This window comes from Lethenteron reissneri, chromosome 6 (genome assembly GCF_015708825.2).
Source record: "Lethenteron reissneri isolate LAM-NWPU_2019-01 chromosome 6, ASM1570882v1, whole genome shotgun sequence".
NCBI lineage: Eukaryota > Metazoa > Chordata > Hyperoartia > Petromyzontiformes > Petromyzontidae > Lethenteron > Lethenteron reissneri.
In genome coordinates this window covers 10,227,100-10,248,709 of record NC_083784.1, presented here as the reverse complement: position 1 = coordinate 10,248,709, position 21,610 = coordinate 10,227,100, and the positions used below count along the sequence as shown (strand labels likewise).

The 21,610-nt window shown below is 52.0% G+C and overlaps 1 protein-coding gene across 15 annotated transcripts in view; it reads right to left on the bottom strand.

Annotated features, from left to right (window-relative positions):
• Positions 1-21,610, bottom strand: part of LOC133354903 (synaptotagmin-like protein 4) — an 84,230-nt gene that overhangs the window by 11,676 nt on the left and 50,944 nt on the right. For 12 of the 15 annotated variants that reach the window (XM_061572150.1, XM_061572160.1, XM_061572113.1 and 9 more), the window contains 9 exons: positions 13,920-14,032; positions 10,914-11,082; positions 9,837-9,920; positions 7,928-8,185; positions 7,411-7,576; positions 6,728-6,827; positions 5,080-5,174; positions 2,662-2,742; positions 460-513 (listed from right to left, as the gene is read on the bottom strand). In XM_061572150.1, coding sequence (XP_061428134.1) covers positions 460-513; positions 2,662-2,742; positions 5,080-5,174; positions 6,728-6,827; positions 7,411-7,576; positions 7,928-8,185; positions 9,837-9,920; positions 10,914-11,082; positions 13,920-14,032 — 1,120 coding nt within the window. The remainder of the gene's footprint in view (positions 1-459; positions 514-2,661; positions 2,743-5,079; positions 5,175-6,727; positions 6,828-7,410; positions 7,577-7,927; positions 8,186-9,836; positions 9,921-10,913; positions 11,083-13,919; positions 14,033-21,610) is intronic. The other 3 variants (XM_061572169.1, XM_061572178.1, XM_061572188.1) reach the window with 3 other exon arrangements.

Below are 21,610 nucleotides of genomic sequence, written 5' to 3'. Positions count from 1 at the left end.
TAAGTTTGACTGTCACGCACCGAACATTATCCTCAGTTGCAGAGCAAATGAGATCCGGCTGGGTGGCCCAGCCGCAGTGAGCGGCTCCAGATCAAAAGGTTGTGAGTTCAAATCCTGGGACGTAGTCGATTCAATTGATAATCCCTCCGAGGGTCAATAGAACGAGCACCACTTAGTGGGGAAGCCAACAGTGGTTGTCCTGCGGACAGACTCGCCATAGGAACGTGCAGTTTCTACCGCGGGCTCTGCAAGGGCTGTGAGTGGGATATGTGCAACAACGGCTCAATGCCCGGGTGAGCGTGGACTCGCAATGGGTCCGGTGCGGTACGTATCGAGCCGTACTGAACCTGGCCCCCGGTGGAAGGGGGGGGGGGGTGCTCCCGCCCGCCCGCCGCCCGCCCTAGCACCCGAGCCGGCCCCACGGCGCGACAATGGCACGACGTCGCCACGTTAACTCACGGAATCGCCATCATGGTCGGGGAGGGTCAAGCGCTTCATCCGTTCGGGGGTGAGCTGCGCGGAGATGGAGCCAGGGTAGCGTGGGAGACACACGGGGCCGCTCACGTCACACACGGGCAGGGACAGCAAGGCATGCGCTCGCAGCTCGCTGCTCGCGGCTCGTGGCTCACGGCACGCGGCTCGTGGCACGTGGCTCGTGGCACGTGGCACGTGGCTCGTGGCACGTGGCACACGGCTCACGGCACGTGGCTCAAGGCACACGGCACGTGGCTCAAGGCACGCGGCAGCCACCCAAGCTACGGCACAAACAGCAAAGGCGTTAGTGCCAAGCAGGACGGTAAGGCGCAAGGAACACGGGGTCACAGGCATTTATTAGTCACGCACACACACGTTAGACGCAAACTCGATGACCTCGTTATCAGCTGTTGTGTATGGGTTAGTGTGCAGGTACAATCCACCCTTTGTCAATCTGATGCTGGATGATGGCCTCCCCATGCCTGCAGCTTGCGGGGGTTATGTGACCATACTTCACCACGCTGGCCGGTGAGGGTTGGTAAAGACAGGGAGCGTCCGTGTGGAACACAGACACGCAATAAATATTGCTGCACTGTTCCCAGCTAGCGACCACGTTGTATGTATCCATAATAGAGGTTTTTGTTGGGTTAAATCGCGCAAATATAGATGTGTGCTAAAACCCGCCACCACTCAATACAGCCAATTAGTAAGGTTTGTCCTGTAAACAAAACGTGCCAATTAGTTACTTCTTCAGCACACCCACATTTACAATTTGACTACTTTCGCACCGTACGTAGCCAACCATGCTAATCAGAGGTGCCGTGCAGCTGCCTATAGTAACCCGTTTGTGCCCGCCAATCGGCCACACAAAGCACTATCCAGGGGCGAACCTGCTTAGCTTCTGAGATCTGATAAAATCGAGTCCTTCGTGGGTGATTTGGTTCGGAGCATGGGAATGTGTGAATGTACAAGTCCCCATGTGAAACCTCTGGCCACCCACGCTCAGCGGCAGCTTCTACGCCGCAGAAACCTCGCGATTGTTCCATCTGAGTTGACATATTTGGTGTTCTGAGAAGGGCTGGTGTAGTGTGCCGGAGCGTCCCTGGAAACTAACTAAACTAAAAAATATATAGTTTTGCCAGGTAATGCCCACTGAGCTATATAGCTCTTTTTCACGTGGAAATGTATTGCTGCCAAATACTCTAATCGCGTGATGTTTATTCTAAATGTGGAGGAAAAAACTGGAGGACCTGGAGACAAATCCACGCGACCATGGGGAAAACATGTATACTCCAAATATACAGCAGCAGGCGTTAGGGTCAGGGTCGAACCCACGACCTCCTGTATGCCAGGCGAGGAAGGTAACATCTCCTAGCCACCGTGGCACCTCCACCGGTGTGGCGTGGCGAAGCCGTGCGTCCCAGGCTTCTGGCCCATGCCTTCAGCTTCTTTAGTCAAGGAATAAAGTATCATGTTTAGCACCAAGCACGACGAGACCACGGCACAGCGGCTCCGTCACTGCATCAGCATACTGAATGTCATCTTCACGATGTCACTCGTGTGCTGTAATGAATCGTCTGACTTAGAAAATTAACGTCTGTCTATTCTCATTAACGAAGCTTCAAATTCACATTAAACCAAACAAAGACGAAGATCCCCCACATAGCCTGAACAGACTGTTGGGGCAAGCGCTGTTTACAAGCACCTATAAAGGCCAGCACAGCACACGAGGGGGTGGGTGGTCATCACCATGCCCGGCCACCTTTTTTTCTCCCAAGTGGCGATGTTTAAACATCACACCAGGTACTCATTTGAGGCTGAGTAGACATAGAGGAGGCCCAAGACAAGATCAGATAATCGTCAATGGTGTTGGCCGTGAGCAGGAATCAAACTCGGGTCGCCGGGTTAGTAGCTCAGCACGTTAACCGCTACACCACCGCTCCACGTAACACCATGTAACTGGTATTGGCCAAAACGTCCCAGTGTTGAAAATGTACGTGCAAATTACCCAATGGGGGTGACCACACGATAACACCATCCTCATCACCCACGACTGTGAAGACCTGGCAGTACCCTCCAGGGAAATGAGTGTTGAGGTTCAAGGAGGCTTTCCTGGTGAACCAAGCGGCGTGATGATAACCGGGGAGTGGGGGGGGGAAGTGACGGTGCAGCGAGGGGCCGCCGCACCTGGTTGGTGGTGCTGAGCAGGCTGCTGGTGTTACTCAGCGTCTGGTTGGGAGACACCGGGGGGTCTTCCGTACAATCAGACTACACACACACAAAGACAAAGATCCCCCACTCCCGTATAGCCTTAACAGACTGATGGGGCAAGTGCAGCTAGCGAGCACCTATTAAGGCCGGCACGGCACACGAGGTGGTGGGTGGCCAGCAAACACGCCCGGCCGCCTTTGTCTCCCGAGTAGCAATGTTTAATACCGAACTAGATACTCATTTTGAGGCTGAGTCGATCTAGGGGAGGCCCAGGACCGGTTCAGATAATCGTCACTGGTGTTGGCCTGAACGAGAATCAAACCCAGGTCGCCAGGTTCGTAGTGCAGTGCACTAACCGCAACACTACCGCTCATACCCACACACAAACATTACAAAGATCCCCGTATAGCTTTCACAGACTATTGGGGAAAGTGCTGTTAGCGAATGGCACCTATGAAGGCTGGAACGGCACATGAGGGGGTGGGTTGCAAGCACCACACCCAGCTGCCTTTGTCTCCCTCGTAGCGATGTTTACATACCGATCGACTCAGAGGCTGAGTCGATCTAGGGGCGGCCCAGGACCGGTTCAGATAATCGTCACTGGTATTGGCCATGAGCGGAAATAGAACTCGGGTCACCGTTTTCGTAGCGCAGCGCGCTAACCGCTACACTACCGCTCCCCGCTCATACCCATACACACAGACACACACCAACAAACCTCCTTCATTCTTTGGTTCTTTCGGTAAAGTCACGTATAAAGATAAAATAATAAATTAAATTAAATACTAGCATACGACGTTTCGATTGCAACACAAGCAATCATCATCAGGTATAAATTAAATAGAAACACAAATCTAGTATACTTAGAAATGTAATGTAATACAACAGAGAGTCGGATAACATAACAGTCAACACCCTATCTGGTTGATTACGTTCTTCCTGAGAATGCTATATTTGAGAGAGAGATAAAACACAGAACCAGAGACATATAGACAGACATATAAGCAGACAGATATCACCTCTGGTTAATGCCGCGGGTGTAACGGACGTAGCCAACCATGCTAGGTTAGTTAATTTAGTGTGTCTCTCTCCCTGCCTCCTAATTTTTTCAAGCTTTCGTACCATACCACTCATCGTGCTACTCATTGACATGCTAATTTATCTAACCCCTCTCTCCGCCCCTGCCCCCCTCTCTCAAGCTTTTTACACCTTGCCACTCACCGTTTCCACTCATGGACATGCTAATTTCTCTAACCCCTCCCTCTCTCCCCGCCCCCGCCCCCTTTCTCTATTTAAGGCCTCGACACAGAGGCGTAGTGTCTCTTTGTGCCTATGTTTGCGCTCTCTCTATGTATCTCTGTGATATCTGTCTGCTTATATGTCTGTCTATGTTTCTGGTTCTGTGTTTAATCTCTCTCTCAAATTTAGCATTCTCAGGAAGAACGTAATCAACCAGATAGGATGTTGACTGTTATGTTATCTGACTCTCTGTTGTATTACATTACATTTCTAAGTATACTAGATTTGTGTTTCTATTTAATTTATACCTGATGATGATTGCTTGTGTTGCAATCGAAACGTCGTATGCTAGTATTTAAATTAATTTATTATTTTATCTTTATACGTGACTTTACCGAAAGAACCAAAGAATAATTCCTGCAGTCACGAAAGCTCCAAATCAAGTTTAAACCTCCTTCAGCCTTTACACACCACGGACCATTTGGCCAAATTCCAGCTCTGGCATGCAGAGCAGTACCCTAGGCTTACTGCGAACCGGGGAAGGGGGGGGGGGCATGCTTCGACATCACGGTTGTCAGATGTTATGCTCCCGGTTTAGTTTGAAGGAGTCGGAGGGGGGGGGGGCACACGGTGTGTGAGTTGCCCCGGGCCCCGCCTGCGATAGACATCTCTCTCAGTGGCAGTCTGGGGGTGGCAAGGTGCTGCCCTCTACTGTGTGGACCAGAGGTCACGTGCAGGGCTCTCAAGAGAGAGGCTCTGTGCTATGGGGCCGTGTTCTCACACACGAGTTGCACTGCTCGGTGAGAGAACCAAATGCAGGCTTCGCCCGAAGGAAGCTGATAGCACAATCAGCATGAGATTGTGAGAATATAAAACATTACAATTAAAATAAGAATTGCCTTGTTCTAGCTTTAGGGCCTTCGCTCTATAAAAACTGTGTAGTTTGCTGAAATTAAGTTCAGCACAATACCAGTATCGGAAACTTGGCACAAATCGATTCCTGCCATCCTGTTTGCAGGCGGTAGAACTCCACCAGGGCCCACGGGTGGGCAGGGGGGATGGGCCCAGGCCTGAGGCTATAAGAGCGACGATAGGCAGAGACGGTGCGCACCAGGACACGGGCCCCCCAGGGCCCCCCAGACTGAGCTCACCAACCTTGTGCTCGGGAGTGCCGATGCTGGGGATGGAGCGGGCGGGGGAGGCTGGGACAGGAGATGCTCCGGCTGGCGCGTCAGAGCTGCCCCATGACACTGACAGGCGGCCACAAGCACACATGGGGGGGGGGGGGGGGGGGTGCTCGTCACCCGTGCGCGTATGGGGCACGGGGCTGGCTTACAAAGCAGGGAGATGCCCAGCCTCACAGACGCCCCGGGTCTCACACACACACAGGCAGGCCTTCCTGGCATGTTAGTCAGTGGAGGCCGGTGAAGATCAGGAGAACAGACATTGGATGCACTTATGCGATTTGTATACTTTATTTTTATTTAGTGACTAACTTAGCTTTCCTATTCTTTGCACTCCTATCGGTTTTTATATTATTTGTTGTCAACCTGCTCTACTGAAAAAGCTTCATAGCTCGTCAGATTCTTCCAGTCTAAATACATATTCTGATTTTTATTGATCATAGTACAGTACAACAATGTGCATGCTTGTGCTGTACTTTGTTCTGGTGACCATGTTAGCCTCGCAGATTCTCACGACATGCCAGCACTGTCCCGGCTCAGCGCTGCCGAGCATCCGACGAGATCTCGCGGCCACCACCCACAACTCACATCGTGGGCACACGGTGAAGTTAATGTTGGGCTGGTTCATCCAATGACAGAGAAACAAATGACAACAAGACGAATGTGAAACGTAAAACAATTGTGCTTATAATAAAATAAGAATCATTCTCAAGAAGCGAGCGTGTGTAAAAGAGGGAGGCTTTAGATTTGTTTTCAACATATGCCGTGCTGGTGAACGCAGTGTTCACAAGTCTTTGATTAATTAGCATGGTTGGCTACGTCCGGTGTGAAAGAAGTTCTACATACATCAACAATCGAGTGGTCCATGGCAGGTGAGTGCTAAGGCCGGCTATCCTCCCCCACTGGAGACCCCAAACCCGGACAGATTCCTCAGCCAGTCTAGGTCTGTTCTCAGAATCAGAATGACTTTATTTATGTCCAGTAGGGGCATGGTGTCAGAAAGTTACAACAAACAATACAAAAAAACGATAGGAGTGCAAAGTATAGGAAAGGTATGAAAATCACTGAAAATAAATATATCAACACTGGGTAGCCTATAAAGTTCCACACAACAATCCCGTTATAACCTCCGGTTAGCAGTTGGATACGTACGGCGTGAAATAAGTTCAACCTACGTATGTTGGAGACTCTGCAGCACCTGACAGGTTAACCATAACCTGGGATTTAAGTAGGGAACTCAATAGGTTTGGCCAGCTCATCGTAAGCTGAGACCCAGCACTGGACAATGAGTGACTGGCAAGGAATGTGTACCAGGGTATAACAGAGAGAGACGAGAGGGGAGTTCTGGATGCGGCATGCTGAAGCGTGGTGTGCTTCCTGCCGTGTGCCCGGGGGCATTACCTGTGGCTCATCTCGTAAAGACGCCTGGCTGAGCACGGTGTGAGCTGAATCCTTTCAGATTTCGCCAATGATCGGTTCCTGTCACCCGAGCACGGACACTGATTGCCGGAGTGCCAGGGTCTAGCCCGGCGAGGTGGCGACCCTACCGACGCTCTACCGCCAACGGCGGCACTGGCCGAATTGCGAGTGAGAGAGAGTGAGCGGGGTGGTCGCCTCACCGGTGGAGGGTGAGGAGACGGACGCCGACGGGGGGTGAGGGCTCTCGCTGCTCGACTTCCCACCCACCCTGCTCCCCTGCGGGGATCGCGTCGGGGTCTCCTGCGAGCACGACACGAACGCACGGCACCCTGTTACTCGAGCGGCGCTCCGTCACGCGAGCGGCGCGCGATCGCACGAGGAGGGGTCCCAGAGTGGGCCGTGCATTCATCAACATCTACCACCAGAGCCCCGTGATTAATCGATGTGGTGTCGCGATTCGGAGTCGCGATTCGAAGGGGAGACATGTAAATACGAGTGCGTGTATTTTTAGGTTGCGATGAGTGATTGTTAGACCCTGTAATGCGTTTAACGCAATGCCACGTTCTCTAAGACGTGTTACGCGCAACGAGAAAGGTCCCGCAGTCGATTACTCTGGGCTCTTTTGACGTCATGCCTCCTAAAGGTGGGAAACCCCCCCAACAAGCCACGGACAAAGCGCCAAGTGGCCGATGATGCCAATGATGTCACCAAGCCCCACCCATCGCCCTCTCATCCAAGCGGCACACCTGGGAGCAGAGTGTTATCCGCCGAGTCGAGCGATAGAACAGACAATCGACAGAGTAAAATCGACGGCTTAGGAAATGGGATGGCAGGCCGGCTTGAGGGCGGCGCGCCACCCCGGCACGGGGGTCCGAACTCGCACCTTCCCTCGCGCAGGGCCCTCCATCTTGGGCCCGGGCGACTTGTTAGGCGGCGACAGCGTGGAGGTCGTCGCCAGACGACTGGCGGGGGGCGACGGAAACCCAGAGGACGATGGAGATGAGGAGGACACGCGGTTCCCATTGGAGTCGGTGCGTGTGCCGTCGCGCCTGTGCGGCACGAAGCACATGATCACCGCACGTGTCACCAGAGTTGCCGCGCATGTGACCACGGTAGCCGCGTGTGTTACCGAGGGTATCTCTCTCCCTGTGTTTATGTGGATTTTTCTCCAGGTCCTCCGACTTTTCCCTCCCTATTTAGAATCAACATCATACGTTCAGAGTATTTGGCTGCTATAAATTTCCACGTGATGATAAGCCACTTGTTTGAGCTATTATTTGTGGCCAGGTTGCTTCTGAAAAAGAGCCATGAAGCTCAGTGGACCTTACCTGGTAAAATAAAAAATAGTTTAGCTCGTTCACCCCGCCCAGCACCGCGCCGGCTCTCGCCCACTCGCTCACCTGCGCGGCGGGGAACCTCGGCTCCCCAGCGAGATGCCGTCCGGAGGGGGTAGCAGGGAGCCAGCCGTCGGCACCGACCCGCCAGGGGTTGGGGGGGCGGCAGCAATGCCCGCGGCGGCGGTGGCGACGATGACGTTGCCCCTGCCGCCGGGCGCCGCGTCGCTGGGATACGCCGAGGGGCTGTGTTCGGCGCGGGACGCGGCGCTGCCAGTGAACGGCGGCGCCGCCTTGCCCACGGAGTCTGCTTTGGGGTCGCTTCTGCCAGGAGAGAGAAACGAGCGGAAGCTGCGGGGCGGTACTGCACAGCAGGCGTCGGGCAAGGGGTCGCCATTCGCGCATTCACGGCGATGGCTCTGTGCATATTTTTGGGCGACGGTCAGAAGATGGACCACTGCCCAACGGCCTGCAACAGCCCAGAGGGTGAATGTGGAGGACCGGTGCAGACTGATGCTTATTGAGGAGGAGCGTGACTATTTCAGAACTTTCAATTATTATTGTGAACTGTAATCAACAATCGATTTTTCTTGGGGTTAGATCGAGTAAATATAAATGTGTCGTTAACCCACCACCACCCGATAGAGCCAATTAGTAAGGTTTGTCAGGTAAACAAAACGTGCCGATACAATAAGACTTCTTCACAATTATGGCAAATCGCCTGATGAGTCTGGTTGTTGTTGTTGTAGCCACCAGCGAAACGTCACGGTACTCAAATTGTAAATGTTGTGGGTTTACTCTCCAGCACACCAGTTTGCTGAAGGAGTCACTAATTGGCACGTTTTGTTTACTGTGACAAACCTTACTGGTGGTGGGCTTAACAACACATTTATATCTACGTGATTATGGATAATATTGGTCGTGAAAGCGTACTACTATATCTTTGTGATTGCAGAAATATTTTTCTCCGAAATTAAATATTCACGAAAAGTGAAACCACGACGCGACGACGAGCAGCGCGAGCCTCGTGCGGCGCGGGGAGCCCGGCGCTCACGACCTGCCGGCCACGGACTCGGAACTCAGCCTCCCGGCCCCGTGACTCGAGGGGACTCGGAACTCAGCCTCCTGGCCGCGTGACACGAGGGGACTCGGAACTCAGCCTCCCGGCCCCGTGACTCGAGGGGAATCGGAACTCAGCCTCCCGGCCGCGTGACTCGAGGGGAATCGGAACTCAGCCTCCCGGCCCCGTGACTCGAGGGGAATCAGACCTCAGCCTCCCGGCCGCGTGACTCGAGGGGAATCGGAACTCAGCCTCCCGGCCCCGTGACTCGAGGGGAATCAGACCTCAGCCTCCCGGCCGCGTGACTCGAAGGGAATCGGAACTCAGCCTCCCGGCCGCGTGACTCGAGGGGACTCGGACCTCAGCCTCCCGGCCGCGTGACTCGAGGGGAATCGGAACTCAGCCTCCCGGCCGCGTGACTCGAGGGGAATCAGACCTCAGCCTCCCGGCTGCGTGACTCGAGGGGAATCGGAACTCAGCCTCCCGGCCCCGTGACTCGAGGGGAATCAGACCTCAGCCTCCCGGCCGCGTGACTCGAAGGGAATCGGAACTCAGCCTCCCGGCCGCATGACTCGAGGGAGACTCGGACCTCAGCCTCCCGGCCGCGTGACTCGAGGGGACTCGGACCTCAGCCTCCCGGCCGCGTGACTCGCGGGGAATCGGAACTCAGCCTCCCGGCCGCGTGACTCGAAGGGAATCGGAACTCAGCCTCCCGGCCGCGTGACTCGAGGGGAATCGGAACTCAGCCTCCCGGCCGCGTGACTCGAGGGGAATCGGACCTCAGCCTCCCGGCCGCGTGACTCGAGGGGAATCGGAACTCAGCCTCCCGGCCGCGTGACTCGAGGGGACTCGGACCTCAGCCTTACGGCTTCGTGACAAGATGGGACACCGCGAGGCGCACGCAGGCCCACGCACCTCTCCTTGGCGGCATGAGCGTCGTGGTGCAGCACGCCGTGGGTGGCCTCGTCTCCCCGCTTGTTCCGTGACTTGGACGGCTTCCTGCTCGGCGGCGCGCGCGGCGGAACGCGCAGACAGATGACACAAGTGCCAGCACACGAGCTTGCCACAACATTACCATATGAAAAATATATACGTAAATAAATAACCAATTGTGTTTTTCCGGCTGATGCACCGGCGGGCAAGTGTGTGCGTATGCGTCGGTGCGTGCGGTGACGTCACCCGCATCCCACATTGATGAGCCGGGTTCGCGCGTCGCGACCCACATTATGAATGGCAGTGGATTCTTCGGTCAGGTTGCGTCGGTATAACGTGCGTCGTACACAATGCTGGCCATTGCCCGATGATGCTGCCTGTTACTACCAACGAAACGTCCACACCCAATCATTAAATGTTCTGGATCTCTCTCCAACAACTCACCGGTGGTGCTGAAACAGCAATGAATTTGCAAGCTTGTTCATCACGTGACACCTCTATTGATTGGCTGTGTTGGGTGGAGGGGGGTATGCGACACACATTTTACTCATGCTATCTGACCATTGGGATTGTTTGACCATACTTCACCATGTTGATTGGTGAAAGGCGGTACCCAGAACCAGTTTAGATATCACTCACCACTGCTAATTCGGCCGTGGCTGGGAATCGCACTCAGGTCACCTTGTTGGCAGCCTAAAAACATGTTTTATTTTACCAGGTAAGGCCAACTGAGCTATACAACTTTTTTTTCAGAAGCAACTTAGCTACAAAGGATAGCTCAATGAAGCGGCTTATCACGTGGAAATTTATAGCAGCAAAATACTCTAAAAGTGTGATGTTGATTCTAAATGTCGAAGAAACAACCGGAGGACCCGGAGAAAAATCCACGCGACCACAGGGAGAGAGAGACACGCAAACTCCAAATATACAGCAGCAGGCGTCAGGGTTGCATTGAACCCACAACCTCCTGCATACCAGGCGAGGGAGTCAACATCTCCTAGCCACTGTCGCGTAGGGAGAGGCAGGGCGGCAGCGGCGGTGGCGAGGAAGAGGAGTCACCTGCTGAGCCCGTAGCTCTTGGTGTTGTCGGCGGGCTTCTTGGAGGCAGAGCGGGTGGCCGTCGGGGTGCCGACCGCAAGGCCGTTGTTGGGCTTGGCGAGGAGCTGCTCCGGGGGGGCGCGAGCGTGCGACTCCAGGAAGATGTCCCCCGCAGCCTCGCGCTTTTTCTCTGCCGCCGCCGCCGCCATCACGAGTTAGCCAGTGGGTCGCGCGGGGGCGAGAGGACAAGCAGCGTGCACGCAGAAGGAGATGCCATGGTGATCGGCGGCGCAGATATCGAGTACAGCAGGCGGCCCACGGGCCGGAAGGGGCCAGGTGGGACCCAGGCTGCTGGTCTACGAGGCACTCAATGGGTTAGCCCCACAATCTTTACAGGAACCGGTTTGTGTTTACTCTCCCAACGAGGTCCCTTAGAGCTTTAGATTTCCTTCTCTTCTAAGGACTCCGAGGTCAAGGGTCTGTTCCTGCAGGGGTGATCGCGCTTTTGCCACTGTGCAGCTCCCAAACCTTGGACCAACGTTTTGCCCTTTGCTAATACGACAATCAGAGTCGTCGGATATATATTTAGTATGTCTTGAAAACTCACGTATTAAACTGGCCGTTATCCCCTACTTCTGGCCGTTAACTCTGCAGGTTGTGTTTATTTATGGCTTTCCATACACTGGGTGCAGTGGGATCTACGTATGAAATGCGCCTTAAATATGTGAATTATTATTTCCTTCCTTGTACCAGGGCCCGTGCCACTGGAAGTGAGGTTCATCAGCTCCACCTGCGTGCAATTTGTGCGATGGCTTTGTAATTATCGCGCTGGAATTCCAATTCGCCACTTCCCCGTGCAAGCGCTGGTGACGGAATGGCAACCAAATGGGAGAACGCGATGTGCAGGGGGGAGACCACTGCGGAGATGGAGCGCTGGAATCTGCCTCGCCCGCCGGTGTGCGCCATCGCAGGACCGTGGGGGAAAATGACGGCGTAGAGATGGACAATGGCTCATGATGACCATAATGAAGATAACGATAATGGTTTTTTGTAAAAATCAATGAAGCGGTTAAATATTATTTACCGTTAAAAAAAACGGCACAGCACTCAATCAAAAGTAATACATTGTAGATGTATCAATCCTATTAAGACACAATTGTCACGGTGGCTAGGAGATGTTAACGGTCTCGCCTGGTATACACGAGGTTGTGGGTTCGATCCCGACCCTGACGCCTCTGCATTTGGAGTTTGCCGTGTCTCTCTTCCTGTGGTCGCGTGGATTTTTCTCCGGGTCCTCCAGTTTTTGCCTCAACATTTAGAATCAACATCATGCGTTTAAAGAGTATTTGGCTACTTGCTGTAAATGTCCACGTGATAATAAGCCACTTCGTTGAGCTACTATTTGTGATCGCCAGGTTGCTTCTGAAAAAAGAGCGATATAGTTCGGTGGGCCTTACCTGGTAATATCAAAACGTTTAAAAAATATATTTTAACTGAATTTTAGGACTCCCGAACAAAATAGATTGGAGGAGAAGATGAGTGACACCAGGACGCATACCAACAGCTGCCGCTTTCACTGAACACATTATAGGGGGAGCGTCCACGATGCAATGTGGCCGTTGTAAAGTGAAAGCCAGCCAATGGCCGGCTTTCACTTGACAACATTTCCTGTCTAATGAAGTAGGGTTAGGCATGGGTGACGCTCTTTTGTTTTGGGAAGGTCCTGAATTGGGCCATTTGAACGTTGAGTGTCTCCCATAGGAGAGGAAACAGCGGTCCCGGATAAAACGCAAGAAGTCGTACGAGGGGATCACAGCTGCTCAGCAGGAGGCCTCGCCTTAGCTGAGCGTGTGACAATATTATACCAGACGGTGTGATGCTGTGATGCTGTGATGGTGTGATGGTGTGATGGTGATGGTGTGATGGTGTGATGCTGTGATGCTGTGATGGTGTGATGGTGTGATGGTGATGGTGTGATGGTGATGGTGTGATGGCGATGGTGTGATGGTGTGATGCTGATGGTGTGATGGTGTAATGGTGTGATGGTATGATACTGTGATGGTGATGGTGTGATGGTGTGATGGTGCAATGGTGTGATGGTGTGATGGTGATGGTGTGATGGTGATGGTGTGATGGTGATGGTGTGATGGTCTGATGGTAATGGTGTGATGGTGTGATGGTGTGATAGTGATGGTGTGATGGTGATGGTGTGATGGTGTGATGGTGATGGTGATGCTGTGAGTGATGGTGTGATGGTGATGGTGTGATGGTGTGATGGTGTGATGGTGATGGTGTGATGGTGATGATGTGATGGTGTGATGGTGTGATGTGTGATGGGGTGATGGTGATGGTGTGATGGTGTGATGGCGTGATGGTGTGATGGGGTGATGGTGTGATGGTGTGATGTGTGATGGTGTGATGGTGTGATGGTGTGATGGTGATGGTGTGATGGCGTGATGGTGTGATGGTGTGATGGGGTGATGGTGTGATGGTGATGATGTGATGGTGTGATGGTGTGATGTGTGATGGGGTGATGGTGTGATGGTGATGGTGTGATGGTGTGATGTGATGGCGTGATGGGGTGATGGTGTGATGGTGTGATGTGTGATGGTGTGATGGTGATGGTGTGATGGTGATGGTGTGATGGCGTGATGGTGTGATGGTGTGATGGGGTGATGGTGTGATGGTGATGATGTGATGGTGTGATGGTGTGATGTGTGATGGGGTGATGGTGTGATGGTGATGGTGTAATGGTGATGATGTGATGGCGTGATGGTGTGATGGTGTGATGTGTGATGGTGATGGTGTGATGGGGTGATTGTGTGATGGTGTGATGGTGTGATGGTGTGATGTGTGATGGTGTGATGGGGTGATTGTGTGATGGTGTGATGGTGTGATGGTGTGATGGCGTGATGGTGTGATGGGGTGATTGTGTGATGGGGTGATGGTGTGATGGTGTGATGGTGTGATGTGTGATGGTGTGATGGTGATGGTGTGATGGTGATGCTGCGATGCTGTGGGTCTCACTCTGCCGGCGTCTCAGCGATGCTGTGACGATGTCGCTGCCATCGCTCGCTGCGCATGAGAAGCGCTCGGCACGAGCCTGGCGGAACCACTCCCCAGAGGCGGTGCGGATCTCCCTGCACGCCACACCATCTCATCGTGCGTCAAATCATCACTTGTCACATCGTGCGTGAAATCATACCATCTCATCACACGTCGCATCATCTCATCACGCATCACATAATCTCATCACACATCACGTGTCCCATCATCACATCACACAATGCGTCACATCACACATCACATAGCATACGCATCCCATCGCACATCATTCATTTGCGGAATGAGACACTGGGAAACCAAATTGAGCTCATTCAACGTGAACCACTGACCGATGTGCTATGTGTGGTGCCCTGCGAGGCTACAATGCGCATGCTCCTATAGCTGTCTGGGTAATTCCGCACCACTGTGCCCTACATTCAAATGACCCTGATCGTGCCCGATCATGTCGCACCTCAGATGCTAAGCAGGCTTGAGCCTGGTTCGTATATGGATGAGCGACCCCGCATCTACGATTATCACGGTTGGCTACGTGCGGTGCGATGGAAGGTCAACGTACATACATAGTGTATATCAGGCGTTATAGGCTTGGGGTGGGCAATGGCCAGGGGATGGCAGTAAAGTCATGGGTTCAGGATTCCAAATGATTGAATGGATTGGATGCAAGGATTATTTGTGCGTAGCGGTTCTCCGGTTTAGATTGTAAACTCGTTTCTTTAGAACTACTCTTAGTGTTTAATTTATATACCTGTCAACTCCTTATCAGTGCCCTACCTTATTACAGACTAATTCAAACCGTATTGGTCACCCCGTGCCCTTATAAATCTCAACGTCCATCCTACAAAGTCCCATCACAAGGTAGAAACACAAACAAATAGACAGCCAAATTGAAACGGCTGCACACCGTACGGACCTGAAAACTCAATTTCCCTGTACAAGAATACGAGTGAACCATCTGGGTGGACAGGCATGAGTTTGTTGTCCTTCCCCCGCACCTCCCGATTAGCGTGGTTGACATCGTACGGTATGAAAGAAGCTCGATGTACATACATGCTATCATTAAAAAAAACACTTGCTAACATTCCGCATCGTTGTGGAGAATGAAGCTACTTAGATTCTCCACTGCAACGCTAATCATTATTTCGAGTTGCGTATGATATAGCTGTGTATGATATCAGGACCAATATCTGACAAAGAGGGTCCTGCTGAGAATGATAAGCTTAATTTACACTGGAGGAATCTGATGAGCTATTAAGCTCTGCTTCACCGACGTCCAGTAGGGGCATGGGATTTGAAAGTTATAGCAAACAATACAAAAGCAGGATAGGAGTGCAAAGTTCAACAGCATAGGCTCAAGCAAGCCTGACTATGCAAATGAGATCCTGAATGCCGAAAACAGACCAGAGTTTACTATTTATTAATTTTTTATTGTAATAATAGTAAGGCACCAATGAGCTATATGGCCACAAGTGATAACTCAACGAAGTGGCTTATCGTCACGTGGACATGATAGAAGCCAAATACTTGCTTGTTTTTACCCAATGCTGCCATTTAATTATGCACTCCCAGAAGGCCGTTTAGCCAAATGGAATGTGCGAAAATAAAGCTTTTTGTATTTTTCACGCAGAGAGACAAACTGTGCGAATGAGGGAGTATTGTCTGCTTGTCGTGTTCCTCATTCATGCAGTTGGCCAAACAACCAAATCCAGATCCAGGATCCTCTTGAGGAGACTCAGAGAGGCTCTCCCTAGGGGTCATCATTTGTTTGTGGACTTTTCAGATTGAACGCGTGGTTTGACAGGCAAATGCCTGCGGGTGGGCATCGTGTACGTTTCGTTTTGCTCTCGCTGTGTTACGTTGGAGGCGTCCACACTGAAGGATGAGTTTCTGAAAGAAAAGAAAAATGAAAATATAAAAATGAATAAAATGGAAGATAAGTCTTCTTCACAATGCGCACCACATGGTGCCAGGCCCTAGGCTCCGTGGCCCGACCATACCGCGGCACCCCTGGCTGACCCTCACCGCGCACTGCACGATCCCAGCAAGGCTGAACAGAGTCCTCCTGTATAAGAGTCTCGCACTCCGCCAGGTTCTCTGGGGTAAGAAGTGTTCTAACTCAATTATATATTTTTAGCCTTTTACGAGTCTAATGCTTGATGAAGGCCTCCTCGCGCCAAGTCGGTTGGTCGTGGGGGAGTTGCTTGGCCATACTTCACCGCGCTGGTCAATGTAGTAGTGTGCAGCCCGGAGACCGGCTCAGATACCACTCCCACTGACGTTGCCTGAGGCCGAGGATCGAACTCAAGAAGTCAGGTTCCTAGGCACAGTGTGATAACCATTGCACCACCAATAATAATCAAAACCTACAATCACGTATTATTATTATTGTCATTGACACATGGTTACATGCCTAGGCCAGCACACTATGCCAGGAGCATGCTTGTGATCCAGCGGGTTTGTGGAATAGCCGAGATTATTTGTAAAAATGCCAAATCCTGGTGTGGTGAGGCGGTACGGCAAAATGGGTTCGAAACATTTCCTTAGAAAAAAATCAACTGGGAAAACATCCCGACGTGGATCAACAAGATCTTGAGACTCAGCGAGGGCTGCCCTGGACTAAACAGAAGATCACGGTTGTTAGTTAGGAGAATGTACAGGGGCATGCAGAGTGCACACGGCCCTCAAACGGCGCGTCTCCTGCTCCTCGCCCGTCCAGCAGGAACCGCACGTGACAGAGATCACCGCTCCGGGTTGTCGGCGTCAACGTCGCAAATAAAATAAAATATCTCTCTCAATGCCCGTGCCACGGAGGGCGCTGCACGGGTACCCGAGGATCTCCCTACCCTCCCGTCGCGGTCAGCGCGGTGAAGTGCGCCGGCGGGATTGCGAGGAGTGGATCGTCAGAGCGAGGAGAGTTGAGGACGAACAGAATGAATTGGCAATTTTGTAATGGGATATTAATTTTTCGAAATTTGGATGTTTGGCCAATACCGCGGTTACACTCTACGGGTTGAGTTTGTGTTTAGCTGTGCGAGGGAAACTGGAGAACCCGGAGGAAACCCATGCAGAACAGGGGGAGACAATATACAAATTGCACGCAGAAAATCGCTCTGATGCACTGTGTGGCATAGTGCCACCTGAATGAGAAAACAGTGGAAAGTTTGCCAATTTGCCACCAAATCTTGATAGGAGCACCTTACCGGCTGTCTGTGAACTGGCCCTCTGGTCGGTCACACTGTTGTCGCTCCACGTTCCTTGCCAGAAAACCTAACCTCTTCATTATTCCTGAACAGCAGACACCGTCATACACAAGACAAAGATCTCCCGTACAGCCTTGAACAGACTGTTGGGACAAGTGCTGCTAACAAGCACCTACAAAGGCCGGCACGGCACACGAGGGAAGGGGAGGCAAGCAACACACCCGGCTGCCTTTGTCTCCCAAATGGCGATGTTTACACACCACACCAGGTACTAATTTGAGGCTGAGTCGACCTAGGGGAGGCCCAGGACCGGGTTAGATAATTGTGGCTGGCGCTGGCCGTGAGCAGGAATCAAACCCAGGTCGCCAGGTTCGTAGTGCAGTGCACTAACCGCTACACAACCGCTCCCCCCACACATATACAAAAACAAAGATCCCTCATATAGCCTTAAAAGACTGTTGGGCAAGTGCTGTTAGCGAGCACCTATGAAGGCCGTCACGGCACACGAGGGGTTGGGTGGCCAGCACCAGGCCTGGCCGCCTTTGTCTCCCGAGCAGCTGAGTCGACCTAGGGGAGGAGGCCCAGGACCGGTGGAGGTATTGGTCGCTGATGCTGGCCCTGAGCAGTAATCGAACTGGAGTCACCGGGTTCGTAGCGCACACACACAGAGGCCTGTGTTTACATTTCCGTCATTGTATTCAAAATACGCAGCTGCCATAGACTGCGTTCAGCGTACGAATCTGGAGCCCGACGTAGCGCTCTCAGAGCGTGCCATTGATCGCAGCTGCAGAATCGTCGTGTTCTTCCACTGGGATCACGACATCTGAACTGCTCCTGGGCACCCCCACTTCACTGACCGGCGTGGCGAAGTACGGTCCAACAATCCTCACGATGGACATGGTGTAGGGCAGTCTTCATCCTGCAGTGAGTGGACACATGACTGTAAATTTAAAACTATTCTGTTTAATTATTAATCTGCCCCATTACGGCCGGGAGGTTCTATGGCTCGAGCACTTAAATCACGATCGGAAGGAAGCGTGTTTAAATCCCAGTCGCGGGGTTGACTATGCCTAGCATCACGTTAGGGTTTATAAAATCAATAACGCATTGTGGTAAGACGGCCGTAACTGGTTTATGTGGAATTCCCAACACACTGGGTTCAGGACAAAATTTGAGCGCTGTCCAAAATTAATTTCTGACCAAATATTTTCCAGGCCGCTGTTAGACTGGAGCAGGCCTGTTACCAACAGCAGCAGCCACAGCCATAAGAGGTGTACAGGACGTGGCGTTTTCCACTCGTGGATATTAGGAGCCGGCTGATATGAGGCCTTGGTGCCGTCTCGACAGCCCGTGCTCGGGAGTTACACCAGTAACCGCCTCTGTGAACGAGCCACCGCGGAGCAGCAAGAGTGAAGCCGGAGAGGGCTGCCTTGACGTGCCCTTGGGATTGCTCTGGCAAACTCCAAAAAGGCGACGATTCACAGCTGCTCTCCCGCTTAAGGCTGTTTGTGTTTTTTGTCCGGGTAAGAGGATGCCAGCCGGGGTGGGGGGTCCTTAATTCGTACAAAATAGGAACAAACACAACATTGAGAACACATCGATCACATGCTGCAGCCACCGCTGCGCCCCGTGCTCTTACAGTGCACCGATTGGGATCACAAGGAGCGGCCGTTTTCTAAAAACACGAGCGGAGCGAATGGGGCTTGGCGCTGGGACCCTCCTCGTGCACACGGCCCCCCCCCCCACCGGCTCCACGACAAGCTGAGAACCCTCCCTGTGCCGTTGTCACTCGGGGTTGTTTGGCCACGCGTCACCACGCTGCTCATCAGTGGCTTGATGCAGGTGGTAGCCCCAGGAATAGTTGAGGTATCACTGGCCACTGACGTTAGCAGCGACCGGGGAATTGAACTGGGATTCGCCAGGTCCCCGGTGCAGCACGCAAATTACGGCGCCGCCGCTCGAGCCCATTCAAAGCTCTCCGGCATTTCAAACTCGGGTACAACACGTTTCCTCACCAGAACCACAAAGTCAGCATGACACTCGGCACCGGGTACCGTGGCCTGAGAAATGAAAAACAGGTGGCAAGAATTGGCCCTTTCTCACAGCACACTGTAGCCTCACCGACTCAGTACACGAGAGGAGAGGGCAGGAAGCCTGTGCGTGCAGGGACAACCGGTCCGTGTCCCCACCTTCCTGTGCTGCCACCTCTCTGCTCGGATCCTCACCCTCCTACCCAATGGCACACGATCGGCTAACACGATCGGCCAACGCAGCCGGATCTCACGGTCAGCCAACGCAGCCAGATCTCACGGTCAGCTAATGCAGCCGGATCGCTTCCCTCCTTCAGCGAGTATCCTCGCACAGCCCCCGGTGTCCACCCGTTACCGGATGAGAGCCTCCCTCCGCCGTACGCGTCACAGGGATTGCTCGGACACATCTCAGCATGCTGGTCAGGGCGGGTTGGCGAAGGAATTATGGATAGATCGTTGAACCGCAGTACAGCATGACAATGGACTTGTCTGCACTGCTCTCCGTTGCTCACCCCAGCAACCCGGCAAGCAGCCTATAACACCTGTTACGCTCGTGGTGGCCACGCGTCCAAGCACTCTGCCAGGCTCAGCCCAGCCGAGCTTGAGGAGAATTTTGCGTGTGCACATTCTGAAGCTGTATTGGACACTGTCTACAGGAAAGCCACCCATATGGATGCCTACCTAAAACCTGACTCCCACCACCATCCATGCCAGAAGAATTCCCTCCTCAAAACTCTACACCATAGAGCTTGATGTATTTCTGACCATCATCGCCTAGCCAGTGAACTGGAACATGTACACCAAGCTCTCAAGATGACTGGATATTCAGACTACACAATCCGAAAAGCTATCACCCCAACAGTTGGGAAAGAACCATCTGAGGACCCAATCAAAACCATCACCTTGCCATACATAGCAGGGGTCACTAAAAAATATTTACAAAATCATGGGCAAACACAAAATCCAGGTTTGATTTAACACAGAATATAAAATTTGTGATCTGATCCCATCTGTGAAGGATGTGATCCCTGACATCCAATACCCCGGCATCTACAAACTAAGCTGTGTCTGCGGCAGTAGTTACATTGGGGAAACTAAGCGACATGTCTTGGACCGTGTTCGTGAACATAAGGCAGATTTGAAACACGGTAGGACCAATACCTCGGCCGTGGCTGATCATTGTTTTAATGTGGTGGGCTCACACGAAATTGATTTCTCTAAGACAAGGGTACTTTGCAAGCCCACTGGCTATCAACAAAGATTCGGTCATGAAGCCATCCATATATAGACACAGACACAATTTCAACCGAGAAGATGGGTACAAACTGAGCAATCATTGGAAGGACATTATTAACCAGTTTAAGTCATAACTGGCTGTGATGTTTACATCCTACCTTATTTTCGAGTCTAACATTAACAGGTTAAATGTCTCACGAACACAGCCACCGTTGCTCGTTTTCCTCGATGTGGTGGTGGCTCTGTAATCTTACATTGACATGCTAATCTCTCACAATGCAATGGCCACCTCCGCAGCTTCGTCGTCGTGGAGGTAGCTCTCCGATCTTACATTTACATGCAAATTTTTCACTTCAACATCACTAGCCCCACCCCGTCGCTTATGACCCTTGGGCTACACCCATTTCAAACCTTTAACACATCCTGCCTCAGCAGCTTTCCCGCTGCTGAGGCAGGATGTGTTGCGAGCGAAACGTCGTAGTTTTTTGTTATTTTCTTTGAACCTATCTACGTGACTTTACCGAAAGACCCAATAATATGAATTCCTGCAGTCACGAAAGCTTTAAGTCAAGATTCTGAAGCTGCTTGTAATCACCAACGGAACGTCACAGTACTCGAATTTTTTATGTTGTGGGTTTACTCTCTAACACACCGGTGTGCTGAAGTAGTAACTAATTGGCACGGTTTTTTTACATTGGATAATATTGGTCGTGAAAGCCTACGGGTTTGTGTACGTTGTGAAACGCAGAAGCGACCTGGCTATCAAAAATGATAGTCCAACAATGTGGCACATCAATTTATAGAAGCCAAATACTCTAAAAGGTAGTGAGCGTGACCCCACAGCCCAGAGAGGTTCCACGGCGGGCACCACCACTACCATCAAGTTCCCACCACTGAGTGTGATTACAGTGAAACTGCTATTCTAGAAAGTGTGGCACGAGGCACGTTCTGTTTAGATTCGAATTCAGATTTAGTGGCTTTTGCAAGATTCAGTTTCAAAATTATTTTTCACCGTACATAGACAACCGTGCTAAACAGAGACAGATGTAATAATCGACCCAGACCATTCTGATGAACTAGATGAATGAGCTCACAAACACGCCTACTTCCCATATCTGTCTCTCGACAAATGAAAACGTATTTTCATACACATCCCATCAGTCACACAGCCTTTTTGGTGCGCAGCATT